General features: G+C 59.3%; 1 protein-coding gene across 3 annotated transcripts; it reads left to right on the forward strand.

Annotated features, from left to right (window-relative positions):
- Positions 1-433: 433 nt before the first annotated feature.
- Positions 434-7,603, forward strand: ARRDC2 (arrestin domain containing 2). 3 transcript variants are annotated; one of them, XM_030880152.3, is made up of 8 exons: positions 434-797; positions 3,991-4,057; positions 4,284-4,431; positions 4,959-5,061; positions 5,150-5,406; positions 5,554-5,716; positions 5,985-6,142; positions 6,425-7,603. In XM_030880152.3, the coding sequence occupies exons 1-8, from the start codon at positions 539-541 to the stop codon at positions 6,476-6,478; spliced, it is 1,209 nt and encodes a 402-aa protein (XP_030736012.1). In that variant the 5' UTR covers positions 434-538; the 3' UTR covers positions 6,479-7,603. The 3 variants fall into 3 exon arrangements, with proteins under 3 accessions (XP_030736012.1, XP_030736009.1, XP_060152859.1); XM_060296876.2 differs by lacking the exon at positions 434-797 and adding an exon at positions 2,301-3,899; XM_030880149.3 differs by lacking the exon at positions 434-797 and adding an exon at positions 2,290-3,899 and having other exon boundaries at positions 5,150-5,716.
- The last annotated feature ends 7,144 nt before the right edge of the window (positions 7,604-14,747 follow it).

A 14,747-nucleotide genomic window follows, 5' to 3' on the forward strand; every position in this document is an offset into this window, starting at 1 on the left:
GCAGATCTGGGGAAGGGCGTTCCTAGCAGCGACAGCCAGTGCAAAGGCTAAGAAGCAAGACCCGAGCTTGGTGTGTTTGCGGAACAACCAGATGGAGGCTGGGGCGGCGCCCGGTCCAAAGGTGCCGTGTAGGGGACGAATGAGTCCACAACACAGAGCCCGGTGGCTGCCTCCGCTCCGCGCCAGCCACAGCCGCCCCCGCCCGCCTCTGACTCAAAAAAACAGGGCCCGCCCCGCCCTGGGGGTAGCAAAGTCAGCCGCACGGACACGCGGGCGGCACGTCCCCGGAGGCCCGAGCGCGTCACGGGGGCCGACGCGGAGGACCAGGAAGTCCGCCAACTACGCGCCGGCCCGGTACGGCGGCGCCCGCACAAAGTTCGCAGAAGCAAGAGAACGATCGGGGGGCGCCCGGTGCGGCGAAGACCAACGCTGAGACCAGGGAGGTCTGCAGACGCGCCCCAGCTGTGCGCCTGGTCGCCGGGTGCCCGGCGGGCCCGCGCCGGGTGCGGCAGCCCAGCCGTGCGCCCCGGCCCGAGCCATGCGCCCGGGGGGCGTGCGCAGCTTCGCGCTGGAGCTGGCGCGGGACCCGTGCGGCGCGTACCGCGGCGGGGAGCGCCTGTGCGGCCGGGTGCTGCTAGAGGCAGCGTCACCGCTGCGGGTGACAGCTCTCGAGGTGGCGGCGCACGGCGGGGCGGTCACCCACTGGCTCGAGGGCCGAAGCGTGGGTGTAAATGCGGTGTCCAGCGACTACGCGGCCGCCGAGACATACCTGCGGCGGCGGCAGCTGCTGCTCCTAGGTGAGCCGCTCATCCCCCCCACCCCGAGCCAGGATCCCCCGGGACCCTCTACCCAGGTCTGGGCGCCCCTCTCCAAAGCCAGCCTTTCAACTTAGAGGCTGTGTGATCGGGTGACCCTTCTCAAGATGTGGAGACCTCCTCCTCAGGTTGTGGACCCTCCTACAGGGTGGGACACCCACCTACTTACCCCCCTCCAAAACCCTCTTTTCCAGGAACTCCTCCTAGGGTCTGGGCACGCCCCCCCCCCCCCCCCCCGCCTCCAGAGCCGGGACGCCCTCGACCTAGAGGCTATGCTGTGGGGGAGACCCCCCCATATGGAGTCTGGGGGAATCCCTTGGTGGAACTGGGAGTTCCTCCTCTCTGGACCCTAGGATGCCACGTTAGCCCCAGGCCTGGTGTCTCTGATTCCCAGAGAAGGCCCCTGTCTCACGCCCTGCCAGTGCCCCTTACCAGTTTTTACAGGAAGGGTTGTTCGCTGGGTTGGGGGTTCTGGTGGTGTTTGCAGGTGAGCGGGTGGGACTGCATCCCAGGCAGGGAGAAGACTTGGGGTGGGGTCACATCAGGCTGGGAGTCTTAGGTGTTGGGCATGTCCCTACCTTGCTCTGAACCTCAGTCCCCCACCCTCAGGCCATACAGCCAGTCGGGAGCAGAACAGGGCCAACAGAAAGAGTAAGTCTGTGCCCCAGCACCGTGCTATGTGGCTGAGGAGGGTGTTGGCCTCTCTGGGCTGCCCTGGCCACCTCCTCTTGGGGAAGGCAGACCTCACCATACCCATCTGCAAGATGGGCGGAAGCAGGAAGCAGCTCGAACCTGGCTCCCCACCCGCAGCCCCCTTTTTTTCCATCAGTGCACACACTAGATGCTTTGCCTACAGGCTTGCAAACTTGTCCCAACGGCCCCCAGGTGTGGGGACTCTTGCCTGAGCAGCTGTGGAAACCGAGGCATAGCCGGCAAGGGGTGAGGCAGGAAGGGGCCCTGTAGTCATTTCCCTTTCCCTGTGACTCGAGGGAAATTGGGGCTGGTCTCACCCTACAGTCCTCCTGGTCCCACTCACTGGTAGCTTCCTTAAGATACTGGAGGGGTGAAGCTTGTGGAGTTGCTGTGTGACCTCTAGTGAGGCCCTGCCCCTCTCTGGGCCTCTGGGGACCCATCTGTGAAGCGGACTGAGGGCACTGGCTCAGAATGAGCCTTCCTGGGACTACCCTGGCCGTCCAGTGGTTAAGACTCTGGGCTTCTACTGCAGGGGGCGCGGGTTCCATCCTGGTTGGGGAACTAGGATCCCTCCAGCTGAGTTTGGTTTGGCCAAAAGAAAAAACAAAACAAAAAACCCAAAAGAAAGAGCCTTCCCATCCCCCCAGGGTCACTCCATTCCCCACCTCCTCCTGGGCTTATAGCCTCTTGTCCTCTTTCTAGGCTCTATTTGGCCCTGGGAGAAGGTCCCGGCCCCTTATTTCAGCCCCAGAGCCCCCTCCTCCGGGTACCCCCCCCCCAGGGTGATCACTGAGTGGACAGCCTCTACCCCTCTCTTCCGGCCTGCCCTTACCCTTATCACTGATTGGTTGTGTCCGTTTATGGCCGCCGGCCCGCTGGGTGTGCCTTGGCCTCAGGGGGTCCCGGTGGGGCCTGAGCCAGACTCAAAGGGGATGGCCAAACTAGGGGGTGGGTTCAAGCAGCAGTGCATCCCTCTGTCACCAGAGGGCGCAGGCGCTCCGCAAATCGCGATCAGTGAGCTCCCAACTAGGAAACCGTGTATGTGGTTCTTCTCCGAGGAGACTGAGGTCCAGAGACGGGTTACCGCCCCAAAGGCACACCGCAGCCTTGAATCAGGGGATTCCGTGAGCTTCCCCGGTACTCGGCTCTGTCTGTGAGGGGAAGAGCTAGGCCTAGAGGACAAGTAGGAGTTTGCGGAGGCGGAGGAGGGAGGGCAGGTGCTGAAAGTTTGGAAAGGAACGTCGCGGCCAAAGCGCTGAGGCGCAGCCGAGTGGCAGTGTGTCAGGAGCGGGCTGATGACTCGGGAGAGAGGCTCTGGGAGGGGTCGAGTAGGGGCTACACCGTGATTCATGCACAACCCTCTGAGGTCGGGAATGATTTTCTTCTGGCTCTACAAACGTGGAAACTCAGGTTCCAAGTGGTTGTCACTAGCCCGGGTCAGCCAGCTGAGCGGGTTTCAAATCAGAGGAGGGGGCAGTAGGCGCCCGAGTGGAGGGAGGCCCCATCCACTTCTTCCTCCCTCCCCCATTGCACAGAGCGGGGGAGACTGAGGCCCGAGGTAGTTAGTCCTAGGCTTTCAGGGCCTCGATTGGGGCCTGGCTGTTAACACACCCCTCCAGATCGGGCTGGACGTGCATCGAGTCACGTCTGCAATTGGCGGCCGGTTGATGATTAAACCGACGGCAGTATGATCTTGCTGGGTGACCTCAGGCCCGAGTCCTCCAGGCCTCTGTTCTTCCTCTTGACCCCCGGAGTCTGAGATACTTGCTCTGTCCCGCAGTGCTTCAGCCTCACACCAGGGTCCACTAGGGTAGAGGGCAGCGGGTCGCGAGCCGGGGCGTTTGTTATTTTGCTCCACGCGTGGGCGGGGCCACGCCTTTCGCCGCGCCATTGGTTTATTCCTCTCCGGGGGCGGGACCTGAGTCTCGCTCCGCCCCTCCCTGCCGTATAAATGCGGCGCCGGCGCAGGCAGTGAGGAGTTTCTGGCTCGATCAGCGAGTGCGCCTGCGCGCGCTTGGTGGGTTTGCGTTCTCAGGCTGCAGCGTCCGCATCTCGCGCCTCCGCGTCGCGGGTTCGAAGCCAGGGACCGCGCGCCGCGAGTTCGTATCCCAGCCGCGATGCTGTTCGACAAGGTGAAGGCCTTCGTGGTGCAACTGGATGGTGCGAACGCAGGCGCCGAGCCCGTGTTCAGCGGCGGCCAGGCGGTGGCCGGCCGGGTGCTGCTGGAGCTGGCGGGCCCGGCGCGCGTGGGTGCCCTGAAGCTGCGCGCGCGGGGTCGCGCCCACGTACACTGGACCGAGTCGCGCAGCGCGGGCTCGAGCACCGCGTACACGCAGAGCTACAGCGAGCGCGTGGAGGTTGTGAGCCACCATGCCACACTACTCGCGCCAGGTACCACCTGGGGACCCCTGCACGGCGCGTGCTGCGCGCTCCGGGAGCCCCTCACAGCCACTGAGCCTCCCCTTCTTGCTCCTACCTGCAGACACCGGAGGGATCACAACGCTGCCTCCTGGACGCCATGAGTTCCCATTCAGCTTCCAGCTGCCACCGTAAGTCAAATGGGGTGGAGGATTGCAGGGGAGTCCCTAAGTCTGTAGCCCTTTCCAGGTTTGGGACTCCACTGCTCGGTATCTGGGGACCCCCGAGCCGCAAGATTGTCTCCCGGGGGGGATGCCCAGGAGTGCCTCGTGTCTCTCATCCCCGTAAGTCTTTGGGAATCTTCCACCCGGGAGTCTGTGGATCTCACCCACTGAAGCCCCTTCCCTCCACCCCCAGGACGCTAGTGACTTCATTTGAAGGCAAACACGGCAGTGTCCGATACTGCATCAAAGCCACCCTGCACCGGCCCTGGGTCCCTGCCCGCCGGGCAAGGAAGGTGTTTACTGTTATCGAGCCTGTGGACATCAACACACCAGCTCTGCTGGTGAGTTGCTGCCCTTGGGGAAGGTAGGATGGGAGCATCACAGGCAGGGTCCTGGCTATTTGGTGACTGGCTCCTCACTCCCTTCTCAAAGTGGGGGTCACAGCTGAGCCCTGGCAGGGAGGGAGGCAGTGGGGGAGGTAGGCATGGGAATGCCTGTGGAGTCCAGTGGAGCCAGGTGCAAGTCCCAGGAGCACCAGTTGGCTGTGTGTTTCTGGCTGAGTGTCTCACCTTCTCTGAGCCTCCTGTGCCTCCTCCATGAAACGGGACTCAGTCAGAGCTTGCAATAATAATGGCTTACTAAGCGCTCATTACGCACTAAGTGCTTGGCTTGTTCACTTCGTTTTCAGTTTAACGAGATGAGTCATATTCCTGGATCCATTTTACAAATAGTTTCTAGATTGTTAAAAGGAAACCAGGATACTAGGCCCTGCCCCAAATCCTCCTTCAGCTGAGGGTTTAGAGGCTTCAGGGGGTCTGTGGTTGGCACAATGGGATGCATTTCATGTCCTTTCCCTCCACCCCACAAGGCCCCTCAAGCGGGAGCTCGGGAGAAGATCGCCCGATCCTGGTACAGTAACCGTGGCCTTGTCTCTCTCTCAGCCAAGATCGACCGCAAGGGCTACACACCAGGTAGCAGGTGGGAGGGGCTGGATTGGGAAGAAGGTCCGTGTCAGGGTTGCAGGTGGGGAAACTGAGGCCCTGCTGTCCCACCCTACAGGTGAGGTGATCCCCGTCTTTGCCGAGATCGACAACGGCTCCACGCGCCCAGTGCTGCCACGGGCGGCCGTGGTCCAGACACAGACCTTCATGGCGCGAGGTGCCCGCAAACAGAAACGAGCAGTGGTGGCCAGTCTCTCAGGGGAGCCTGTGGGCCCTGGGCGGCGGGCACTGTGGCAGGGCCGGGCGCTGCGGATCCCTCCTGTGGGTCCTTCTATTCTGCACTGCCGCGTGCTACATGTGGACTACACCCTCAAGGTAGAGTATCCTCGGGGGCTGGGGTGGCTGCGTCTGCTCTGTCCTCCAGGCTGGGGTTCCCCCCGCCCCCCACCAAGACCTCCTGCTATAGAAGGAGGGTGTGGCCGAGGCTGCCTGGGCACCCTCTATCATGGCTCCTTCCTCCAGGTCTGCGTGGACATCCCGGGCTCATCCAAGCTGCTCCTGGAGCTGCCGCTGGTCATCGGCACCATTCCTCTGCATCCTTTCGGCAGCCGCTCGTCCAGCGTGGGCAGCCATGCCAGCTTCCTGCTGGACTGGGGACTGGGCGTCCTGCCAGAGCGACCTGAAGGTGAGCTCTCCATCCTGCTGTGAGGGGCATGGGTGGGCAGAGAGGCAGGTGCCCGGCTGACTCTCCCTCCCCCAGCCTCGATGCCCCCATCTGTAAAAGTGCTCAGTAACAGTCATGTTGGGAGTATGAATTCCCCCAGAATCCCAATCCAAGGGCACACAGCTCAGCAGCCCCGGAACCGGCACAAGCCAGCTCCCAGCCATTGTCCCCAATTCTGGGGCTGCCCGCCTCCTCTACCAGCCTCACCCACCCTGTCTGTCGATTCCAGCACCTCCCGAGTACTCGGATGTGGTGGCCGATGAGGAGGTGGCGGCCGTGGAGCAGAGCCCCTTCCGACTACTGCAGGACCCTGACATGGGTGCTGAAGGCCCCTTCTTTGCCTACATCCAGGAGTTCCGCTACCGCCCGCCACCCCTGTACTCCGAGGTGAGCTTGGGGGGTTCAAGAAGCCCCTGTGGCTCTCCAGGCCCTGGGAGCCAAGATGAGGGTAGAGAGCCACAGATGAGTTTTAAGTAATGATGGAACTCCTATACATCCCCATACAGGTGCAAGGGCCTGAACCCGCCTTGCACCTTAGTCTGTTCCTGGGTGTCACCCCCGGGCCAAGTGTGGGAGTGGAGATGAGGAGGGTGGGGAGGGGTGTTTCTGAGCCTCCAGGGCCTCCTGAGACTTGATGGGATCATTTCCTCCCCCCACCCCCCGCCACAGGAGGATCCAAACCCACCCTCAGAGGCCGTGAGGCCCCGCTGCATGACCTGCTGAGTGGCAAGTGGAAACTTCAAGGGATGAGGTTGTACACATGCTTCCATCAGCGTGGACATGAGTGAGGAGTGGCTGGGTCAAGAACAGACCAGCCTGACTGCACTGAAGTTGGGGAAACCGAGTCTCAGAATGGGGCAGGGCCATTCCAGCATCACACAGAGCAGAGGAAGAGCCAGTCTGGAGTCTGACATCTCTGGACTGGTTCTCATAAGGTATCAAATGCCCACCATAAGATCGGAGAGACTGTTCAACCTGTCTTTGCCAGCCTGTGGTCCCCCAGAAGCCTCCAGTCTGGGAGAGACAGAGCCAGACATAAATACTTCCAGGCCCACAGGACCAGAGGAAGGGACCAAGAGCTGGGAGAGTCCAAAGGGGGAGCAGGAAGGCTTCCTGGAGGAAAGAGCATTTTAGCTGAGGCTTTGGTGCATGAATAAGAGCTCAGAGGGCAGGCAAGCAAGGGGAAGGAAAAGTCGAAGAAGGTCAGAGCCGAGTGATGTGTGGAGACTGCCCCCTTCATCTTAGAACTGGGGCTCAGAGAGCAAGTGCCTCTGTCGAGGCCACACTGCAAGGTCCGGCAGGCGAGAGGGCCCAGGAATGAGGCATTCAGGGAAGCAGGTTATCAGAGCTGTGTGGGGCAACAGGGCAACAAGGGCAGCGACTCCAGCCTTCGAAACCTTTGAAAGCCAGAGATTCTTGGCCCAGGCTAGGCTTCCTGGGGGCCCCTCCACACACTCCAGGACGTGAGAGCTGTCTGGGTATTGTATGGCCTGAGAAACCCAGGTTCGGAGTGGGACAGACAAGACCAGCTCCATCACTTGCAAAATGAAGATGTGGGGCCCCTTGTTCAAGAATTCAGAATTTCAAGACGGGGACAGCAGAGCATTAAACCAGGCTGCGGGGACAGAGGTCAGCCTGGGGTGACACAGCAGGGCCAGTGTGCTTCTTCTGGGCACCCCCTGTGTCCTGGAGGGACAAAACATAATGGGGCAGCTGGACAAGCCCCCAAGTGCAGAGTCCCAGCCCAGGCTGAGGCAGGACCCTCGCCTGGGACTCTGCATTTCCGTTAAGCCTTAAATTGTTCTCTTTTGTACAACTATTTTTTAAAAATAAAAGCACGGAGGAAGAGACTGTGCTTAGTGGTTTGTTGCCCTCAGGTGCCAAGGAACCTGGGGTGGCCTCGCCCACCATCTTGAGTCTGGATCTCAGATGGAATTCCAGGCTGAGGAGGGTTGAGGGGCCCATTGTCCAGAAGGTGAAGGTGAGACCCAGGGACACATAGGGAGACAGCTCAGGCTGGCGCCGGATGCTTTCACCTCGTGCAGTAGCAGAGGCTGGGACCGTGGACGGTGGAGGGCAGGCAGAGGCCTCATCTGTCCCCACAGAATGGAGATGAGGGGGCAGAGGGGTGCCAAAGGCAGGAGGAGCCTGCCTATCTATGCGGTCTGGGCTGGTTTTGCTTTTACTGTGGTTCAATTCATACACCATTGGAAAGTGTACAGTTCCTTAGCATTCCTTTCCAGTGTCGGGCCACCATCACCTCTAGCTAGTTCTAGAACATTTTCATCAGCTGCTAAGGAGATCCTGTCCCCATGAGCAGCCCCTATTCCCCCTCCCTTAGCGCCAGGCAGCCACTAATCGGCTTTCTGTCTCTGGATTTGCCTGTTCTGGACATTTCGTGTAGATGGCACCGTAGGATACGCGGCCTTTTGCGTCTGGCTTCTTTCGCTTAGCATATTTGGAGGTTCAGCCCCTTTTGTTGCAGCGTGACGCAGTGCTTCAGTCCTTTTTATGGCCAAATGATATTCCATTGTGTAGACGAACTACATTTTATTTATCCACTCACACCCTGTTGATGGACATTTGGGTCGTTCCCACCTCCTAGTGGTTGTGGCTCACGCTGCTGCGGTCGTGCTCGTACGAGGGTTGGTTTGAATACTCACAGCACTTTAAGGCAGCCCTAGCAGTGTGGAGGTTGTCATTTTTCTGGAGTTGCAGGTGGGGAAAGTGAGTCTAATGGAATGAGGTAACTCGCCCAGGGTCTCACAGTAAGGACTGATGGAGCTGCCACTCAAAACTGCCCCTGGGGCTTCCCTGGTGGCGCAGTGGTTGAGAGTTCGCCTGCCGATGCAGGGGACGCAGGGTTCGTGTCCCGGTCCGGGAGGATCCCGCGTGCCGCGGGGCGGCTGGGCCCGTGAGCCATGGCCGCTGAGCCTGCGCATCCGGAGCCTGTGCTCCGCAACGGGAGAGGCCACAACAGTGAGAGGCCCGCGCGTACCGCAAGAAAACAACAACAACAAAAAACTGCCCCTGGAACTCTGGAATCCATACCCTACAGGCCATGTGACACCCACGTGACACTCCCTGACAGCCTGGGCTCCACCCCAGACCCTAGGCCACACCCCATATGGGCAGGGCCCAATTAGACCACCCTCTGATAGCCCTGGCTTTGCCCACCAGCCTGCCCAAGGTAGTGAAAATTAACTAGCAGCCCAGAGTGGCCATGGGCGGGGCTGCCGGGCAGAGACAAGGGGTGGACACTGGGAGCTCTGGGGTCGGGCTTTGCTCTCTGTGTGATGAGGGGCCGGTCACTTGTTTCTGAGCCTCAGTTTCTCCATCTGAGACTCTGGAGCACCTCCTCTCCACCAGTCTAAATTTGGGTGCTGATTCCCAGTGATTCCTAGTCGTGGGGTTCACCCAGCCCTCCTAGTTCCATCCACCCTGGGCCGCTGGTCTGCCATCAAGCTTGGAGCTTGTCAGACTTGGGGTTCCTTGGGGCCTGGCAGCAGAGAGGAGATGTTCCCTTAACACAGTCACCCAGATCCAAGACGGCAGCCTCAGGAGGGGCTGAGTTTCCCCTCAGCTGGATTGTGGGAGACACAGATCCCAGTTTCCAGATCCATGTTCCCAAACTGAGAAGAGTCTTAGGTGTTTACTGCATTAGCGGGTGTGGGTACAGTTCTATGAAAGGTTCCCCCAGGGGGCTTGGGAGGACAAGCCACCTCATGACCCCAGGACTCCTGTGTCTGCAACTGTCTGGAACCTGATCCCTAAAGGAGGCAGATTTTTCTGGTTCAGATAAATGACCACCAGGATGGAGCTGGCCCAGGCAGCCCAGAATTTGGGGAACTCCCTGAACATAGAGAGGGGCCCACAGAGTGTAGAGAAGGGTGGCCAAATGTTCTTCTAAGATAAAATCCCTCCCCTCCTTGGTCCCCTAAGACCACCCACCCACCTCTCCCTCCAGCTCCCCCTCCATCCCTGGCTGCTACTCAAACACCCCAAGCTGGTTCCCACCTCAGGGCCTTTGCACATGCGGTTCCCTCTGCTGAAAGGCTCTTCCCTATAGCTGGCTCCTCTTTACCCACCAGCCTTATCTTGACAGGGATACCCCAACCTAAAGTCACCACCCCTCATCACTCCCTCCCCTATCCCCCTGTCCTATTGTTTTCATAGCCTTCATCAGTCTCTGAAATTCGTATTTAGATATTCACTTGTTTGTCTGAGACCTTGAGGGTGGGGCTGGGTCAGGGCTGTGTCCCTGGACCCAGCACACAGCACGTATGAGTGACTGGAAGGGACTTCCCATCTACTCTGGTGTGAACAAAGACTCTGATGGGGGTGGGAGTGTCACTGCCTCACGCTTTTTCCCAGGACCCCCTAGAATCAGACCTGTCACCCGTTCAGAGTCAATGCCAGTTCTCTTTCTCTCACTACTGTCTTTCTGTCTCACCGTCTTTGCCTCCCCCATCTCCGCCTCACGTTGCTCTCTCACTGTCTCTTTGGCTGTTTCTCTGTCATTGTCTCTCTCGTATCCTCTATCTCCTCCTGTCTCTGACATACCATCTCTGCATCTCTGTGTGTCTCGCTCACCATCTCTCTTGGTCACCATCTCTCCATCTCTCTCAGTCTCTGACTCTTTCACCGTCTCTGTCTCCTGCCCTGGCCGGGCCAAGCCTGGGGCATGGGGTGACAGGCAGGCAGGGCGCCTGCTGCTTGTTTTCTACCCTCACTGGCAACAAGCCCAGCCGGGCTGCTGTTCAGGAATCCTCCAGCCGCCCTGCTCCAGCCACCAGGCTCAGCCACCACCAGCCTCTCCTCCCAGCACATTCTGTCCTGAGCAGGGAGCGCTGGGGCAGGGCGGGCGGGCGGGCAGATGTGTTCCTGCCTGGCTCCAGTTACAGGACAGCCCGTCCCGGTGACCCTGCTCCCCACCAGCGCTGCCGCCTGCCGCCTCCCCTCCTTTCTCTGGGCTTAGATCTTCCTGAATGGGACCCTCGGCCAGCTCATCCCCACCTCAGGAACTTTGCACCTGCTGAGCCTTCCACCTGGAGCTCCTCTCCCCAGGACGTCTCCCTTGTGGACCTCCCTGTCCCTAGATCAGAGAGTCTCCTCAGTTGGATCTTAGTTCCCCGACCAGGGATCAAACCCGTGCCCCCTGCAGTGGAAGCTTGTGGAGTCTTAACCACTGAACCAGCAGGGAAGTCCCATACTTACATGTTTGATTTACGTGTCTATTACCCCAGGGCCCCACTATATCCGCAGCACTGGGAACACGCAGTAGGCGCTTGGTGACTATTTTAGAATTGAAGAGAGCCAGAGCCTCCCAGGCTCACACACACGGCTCCCCAACCCCTCAGCCTGCCTGATCTACCCCAGCCTCTGCCTCCTTCTGACCCTGCCGCCCCCGCTGCTGTTTCCCACGCGCTCTCCCCCATACCAGGAATCTCCCAGCCCTCCCACCTTTGTCCAGGGAGTTCCCTGCACCACCAGATGCACCTTTTTCTCAGCAAGGGGCTGGGTCTGTCTTTTAAGCCCGCTGGGCTGTACACACAGGGCCAGCCATGATGCACACACACGTGCAGACACAGAAACGGGCCCGCAAACTCGGGCACACGCAACCCAGAAACCACTAACAGACCCACATGCCCTCTGACACCTGTCCAAACAGGTACGACAGCAATGACCATGCTCATCCCAGCGCAGGGCGCCCATGGCTTGAGGGTCTGTGGGGTGTTCACGTGTGGAGTCCCCCAACTCTGAGGAGGTTATGGCCTCTTTACAGGTGGGAATAGGACGTGGGATTTGAACCCATGCCAAGGTGTACGCAGTCTTGTCCACACGCGCTTCTGCCCTCGCTTCCCGAACCCGGGAGTCATCCCCAACCTTGTTTTTGATGTTCGGGTAAGGCCAGGAAAGCCCCCAGAAAGCGTCAGCCTGGGCAAGGGGCCAGGAGGAAGTGGTGACTCAACTGGTGGCCATCAGTGCCTGCCACGTCGTGCTGCCCCGTCTCGGGGGGGAATCACAGAGAGCAACATGAAAAGATGGGGGAAGGAGGTGCATGCTAAACTGGACCTCTGAATGGTGGGGGGGTTGGGGAGTGCCTGGGTGGCCCCTCTGTGCTCCAACACCTCAGCCATGCTGAGCCCGATTCACAGGTGGGGAAACTGAGGCAAAGAGAGCAGGTGATTTAGCCCAAGGCCCCCCAGCCAGGATTGAGCGGGCAGGGGACCCCTAAGTCCTTGGTAAAAGGGTCTTGAGGGCACCTACTCTCCCCGAACACCTTTTGGTGGGCAAAAGGGACCGGGTTGGACTTCCCCAGTGGCCAGTGGTTAGGAATCCACCTGCCAATGCAGGGGACGCGGGTTCGATCTCTGGTCAGGGAGGATCCCACATGCCGCGGAGCAACCAAGCCCGTGCGCCACAACTACAGAAGCCCACGTGCCTAGAGCCCACGCTCCACAACAAGAGAAGCCACCGCAGTGAGAAGCCCGCGCACCACAATGAAGAGTAGCCCCCACTCGCTGCAACTAGAGAAAGCCTGCGCACAGCAACGAAGACCCAACACAGCCAAAAATAAATAAATACATAAAAGAAAAGAAAAGGAGCCAGGTCCACTTCCTGCTTCCAGATGTGGACATGTGACCAGGTCTGGCCAATCAGAGCTTTTTCTTACCACAGAACCAGGGACTGGTTCAGGGATGGGCATGTGACTCTGGCTGGGCCGATCACTGTGGGAGTTTGGGGACTCCCTGGAGGTGATGTTAGTGACCATCTTTGCCACCATGACAAAGACAGCAGAACAGAGTCCGGAGGCATTATGGTGGAGTCCACAAATACCCCCCACACCCTGTGAAGTCAGGGTGGGGCCAGAGGGAAGGATGAGGGCTGGAGGGTCCTGGGAGGGCTTCCAGGAGGAGAGGACACTGGAGTTGGGGCTTTGACGGATGAAGAGGAGTTCACTGGGGAACTAGAGAAGAGCATTCCAGGCAGAGGGAACAGCCTGTGCAACCCAGCAGACAAAAGAGAGCCAAGCATGTCCTCAGTCATCCCAGTGGCTCTGTGGGGCTGGAGCATAGAGGGGACAGCTGCAGATGTTTGTTTATTTGCTCCTGGGCTGGGTCCTCCCCCACCTTCACCAACTCCTAGAGGGTGAGACCAGTTCTGCTTCGTTAGCTGCTGAAGCTCCATTAATGTTTGTGACGTAGGTGGCCCTCCTTTTGGAGACACAGAGGATGGGATGGGTAGAGTGGGTGGTGAATGGGGGGATTGGATTCAGGGGGCAGGAGAGCCTGCGGTTGCATGGGCATGGCCCCAGGAGCCAGGAGGAGCTGGGCCACAGTCCAGGCAGAAAGGGGCAATTCCCTAGCTGTGAATCCTGGGCCCCGGGAATGGTGCTCCAGAGGGAGGCAGGCTAGAGCTCAGGGTCTGGACTCCAGGCACCACCTCTTCCTTCCAGTGTGAACTTGGGCTAGTGGCTGTACCTCTCTGAACCTCAGTTTCCTGATCTGGAGTCTGACCTTACTGTAGGACAGGGTCAGTACTGGGGTACAGAGGGGGTGCAGGATCTGTGGAGCTAGATGGGGGGAGGGGTGCTGAGGCAGTAGGGGAAGGGCTGGGCCTGTCCAGAACATTCCACCAGCAGTTCCCAGCCTCTTTGAAAACAGGAAGCCAGTTCTCAAGGGAGCCCCCAGCAGTGCTTCCTGAACCTCCTAGTGACTCAGTCTGGGGGGTGTGCTCACACACATGTGTGTTTGCAGACGGCCTGGAAATAGGTGGAACCACCAGTGTGTGCATGTGTTTGTGTGTCTGCCTTGTCTGCGGAGTTGCCCAGAGGCGCATGCACACAAGTGTTATGTACTTGAATGTGGTACACATCCCAGTCAATTCAGGAAGCAGATGCGGGCTCATTGGTGCATCTGCAAGTCTGGGTCCAGGTGTTAGGCTGGGTGTCTGTCAGCAGTGGGTACTGGTGTGCCCTGGTAAGCGCTAACTTGTACTGGAATATACTGGCTTGTGCCAATACGGGCTGACAGATAGGAGCCTATGCGACACTCCCCAGGACTCTGAATCCCCAGGTAAGCCCTGATTCAGCTGCCAGTGGTCACTCTGGGTTCCATCTCTTCCCTGCTCCAAACGCACTATGGCTCCTCCTGGTCCCCAAGGCCCTGCAGAGCCACTGTGACTGCTCTGCCCTCCTTTCCTTTCATCTGCCCCTCACACGTCAGCTCCTGGCTCACCTGCCTCCTTGCTGTTCCTGGAGACTGCCAAATATGTTCCTGCCTCAGGGCCTTTGCACCTGCTATGCCAACTGCCAACCTACTCTTCCTTCCCCTCCTCTCCATCTCTCAGGCCTCAGGACACTGGCCTGGGGCAAGACACCCCTCTCCTGATTCTGTTGCAACTGTCTTCCTCTCTTCCCCTAAGTCCTGACCACAGGCCCCAGCTTCGGCCACTTCTCTCTGCATCTTAGGATGGATGAGTGGCCTCACTCTATAAGCCTCAGTTTATTTTCCTGTAACCTGGGGCCAATCTTGGTGTGGCCTCACTCACCCAGAGTCACTGGGAAAGTGGAAAAGCCTGGATTCAAACCTGGGCTAGCCTGATCTAAGAGGCTTTGTCCTTTCCCATATTAAGTGGGAGACAACCAAGGGTCCAGGACAGTCTAGGGTTACTCAGCCACAGGGACCAAATGGGGCCAAACTGGGGCCTCCTGCAGGTCACGTTCCTGGGATGCCTTTTTCTTGCTCTCAAACTTCTACTCATCCTTCAAAACCCCATCTCCAATGCCCCTTTTCTCTAACCCAGTTCTGACCTCACAGGCTGAGGGCATTTACGTCTGGCCATGACTATCCCCTCCAGACAGGTCAGAGCTGAGGCCTCTCAGGAGGCTAGCATCACCCAGACAGGTGTGCAGGACCATGTTTCTCACATGCCAACTTCCTGGAGCTGGCTCAGGCCCCCCCGCCATGCCTGATTCCCAGGAGGGGCC

This window comes from Globicephala melas, chromosome 3, assembly GCF_963455315.2.
Source record: "Globicephala melas chromosome 3, mGloMel1.2, whole genome shotgun sequence".
Classification (NCBI taxonomy): Eukaryota; Metazoa; Chordata; class Mammalia; order Artiodactyla; family Delphinidae; genus Globicephala; species Globicephala melas.

Coding starts and splice junctions, on each gene's coding strand:
- ARRDC2 (XM_030880149.3), top strand. CDS start 3,626: ATGCTGTTCGACAAGGTGAAGGCCTTCGTGGTGCAACTGGATGGTGCG. Junction 3,900..3,990: donor TGCCACACTACTCGCGCCAG/GTACCACCTGGG, acceptor TCCTACCTGCAG/ACACCGGAGGGATCACAACG. Junction 5,062..5,149: donor CCGCAAGGGCTACACACCAG/GTAGCAGGTGGG, acceptor CCCACCCTACAG/GTGAGGTGATCCCCGTCTTT.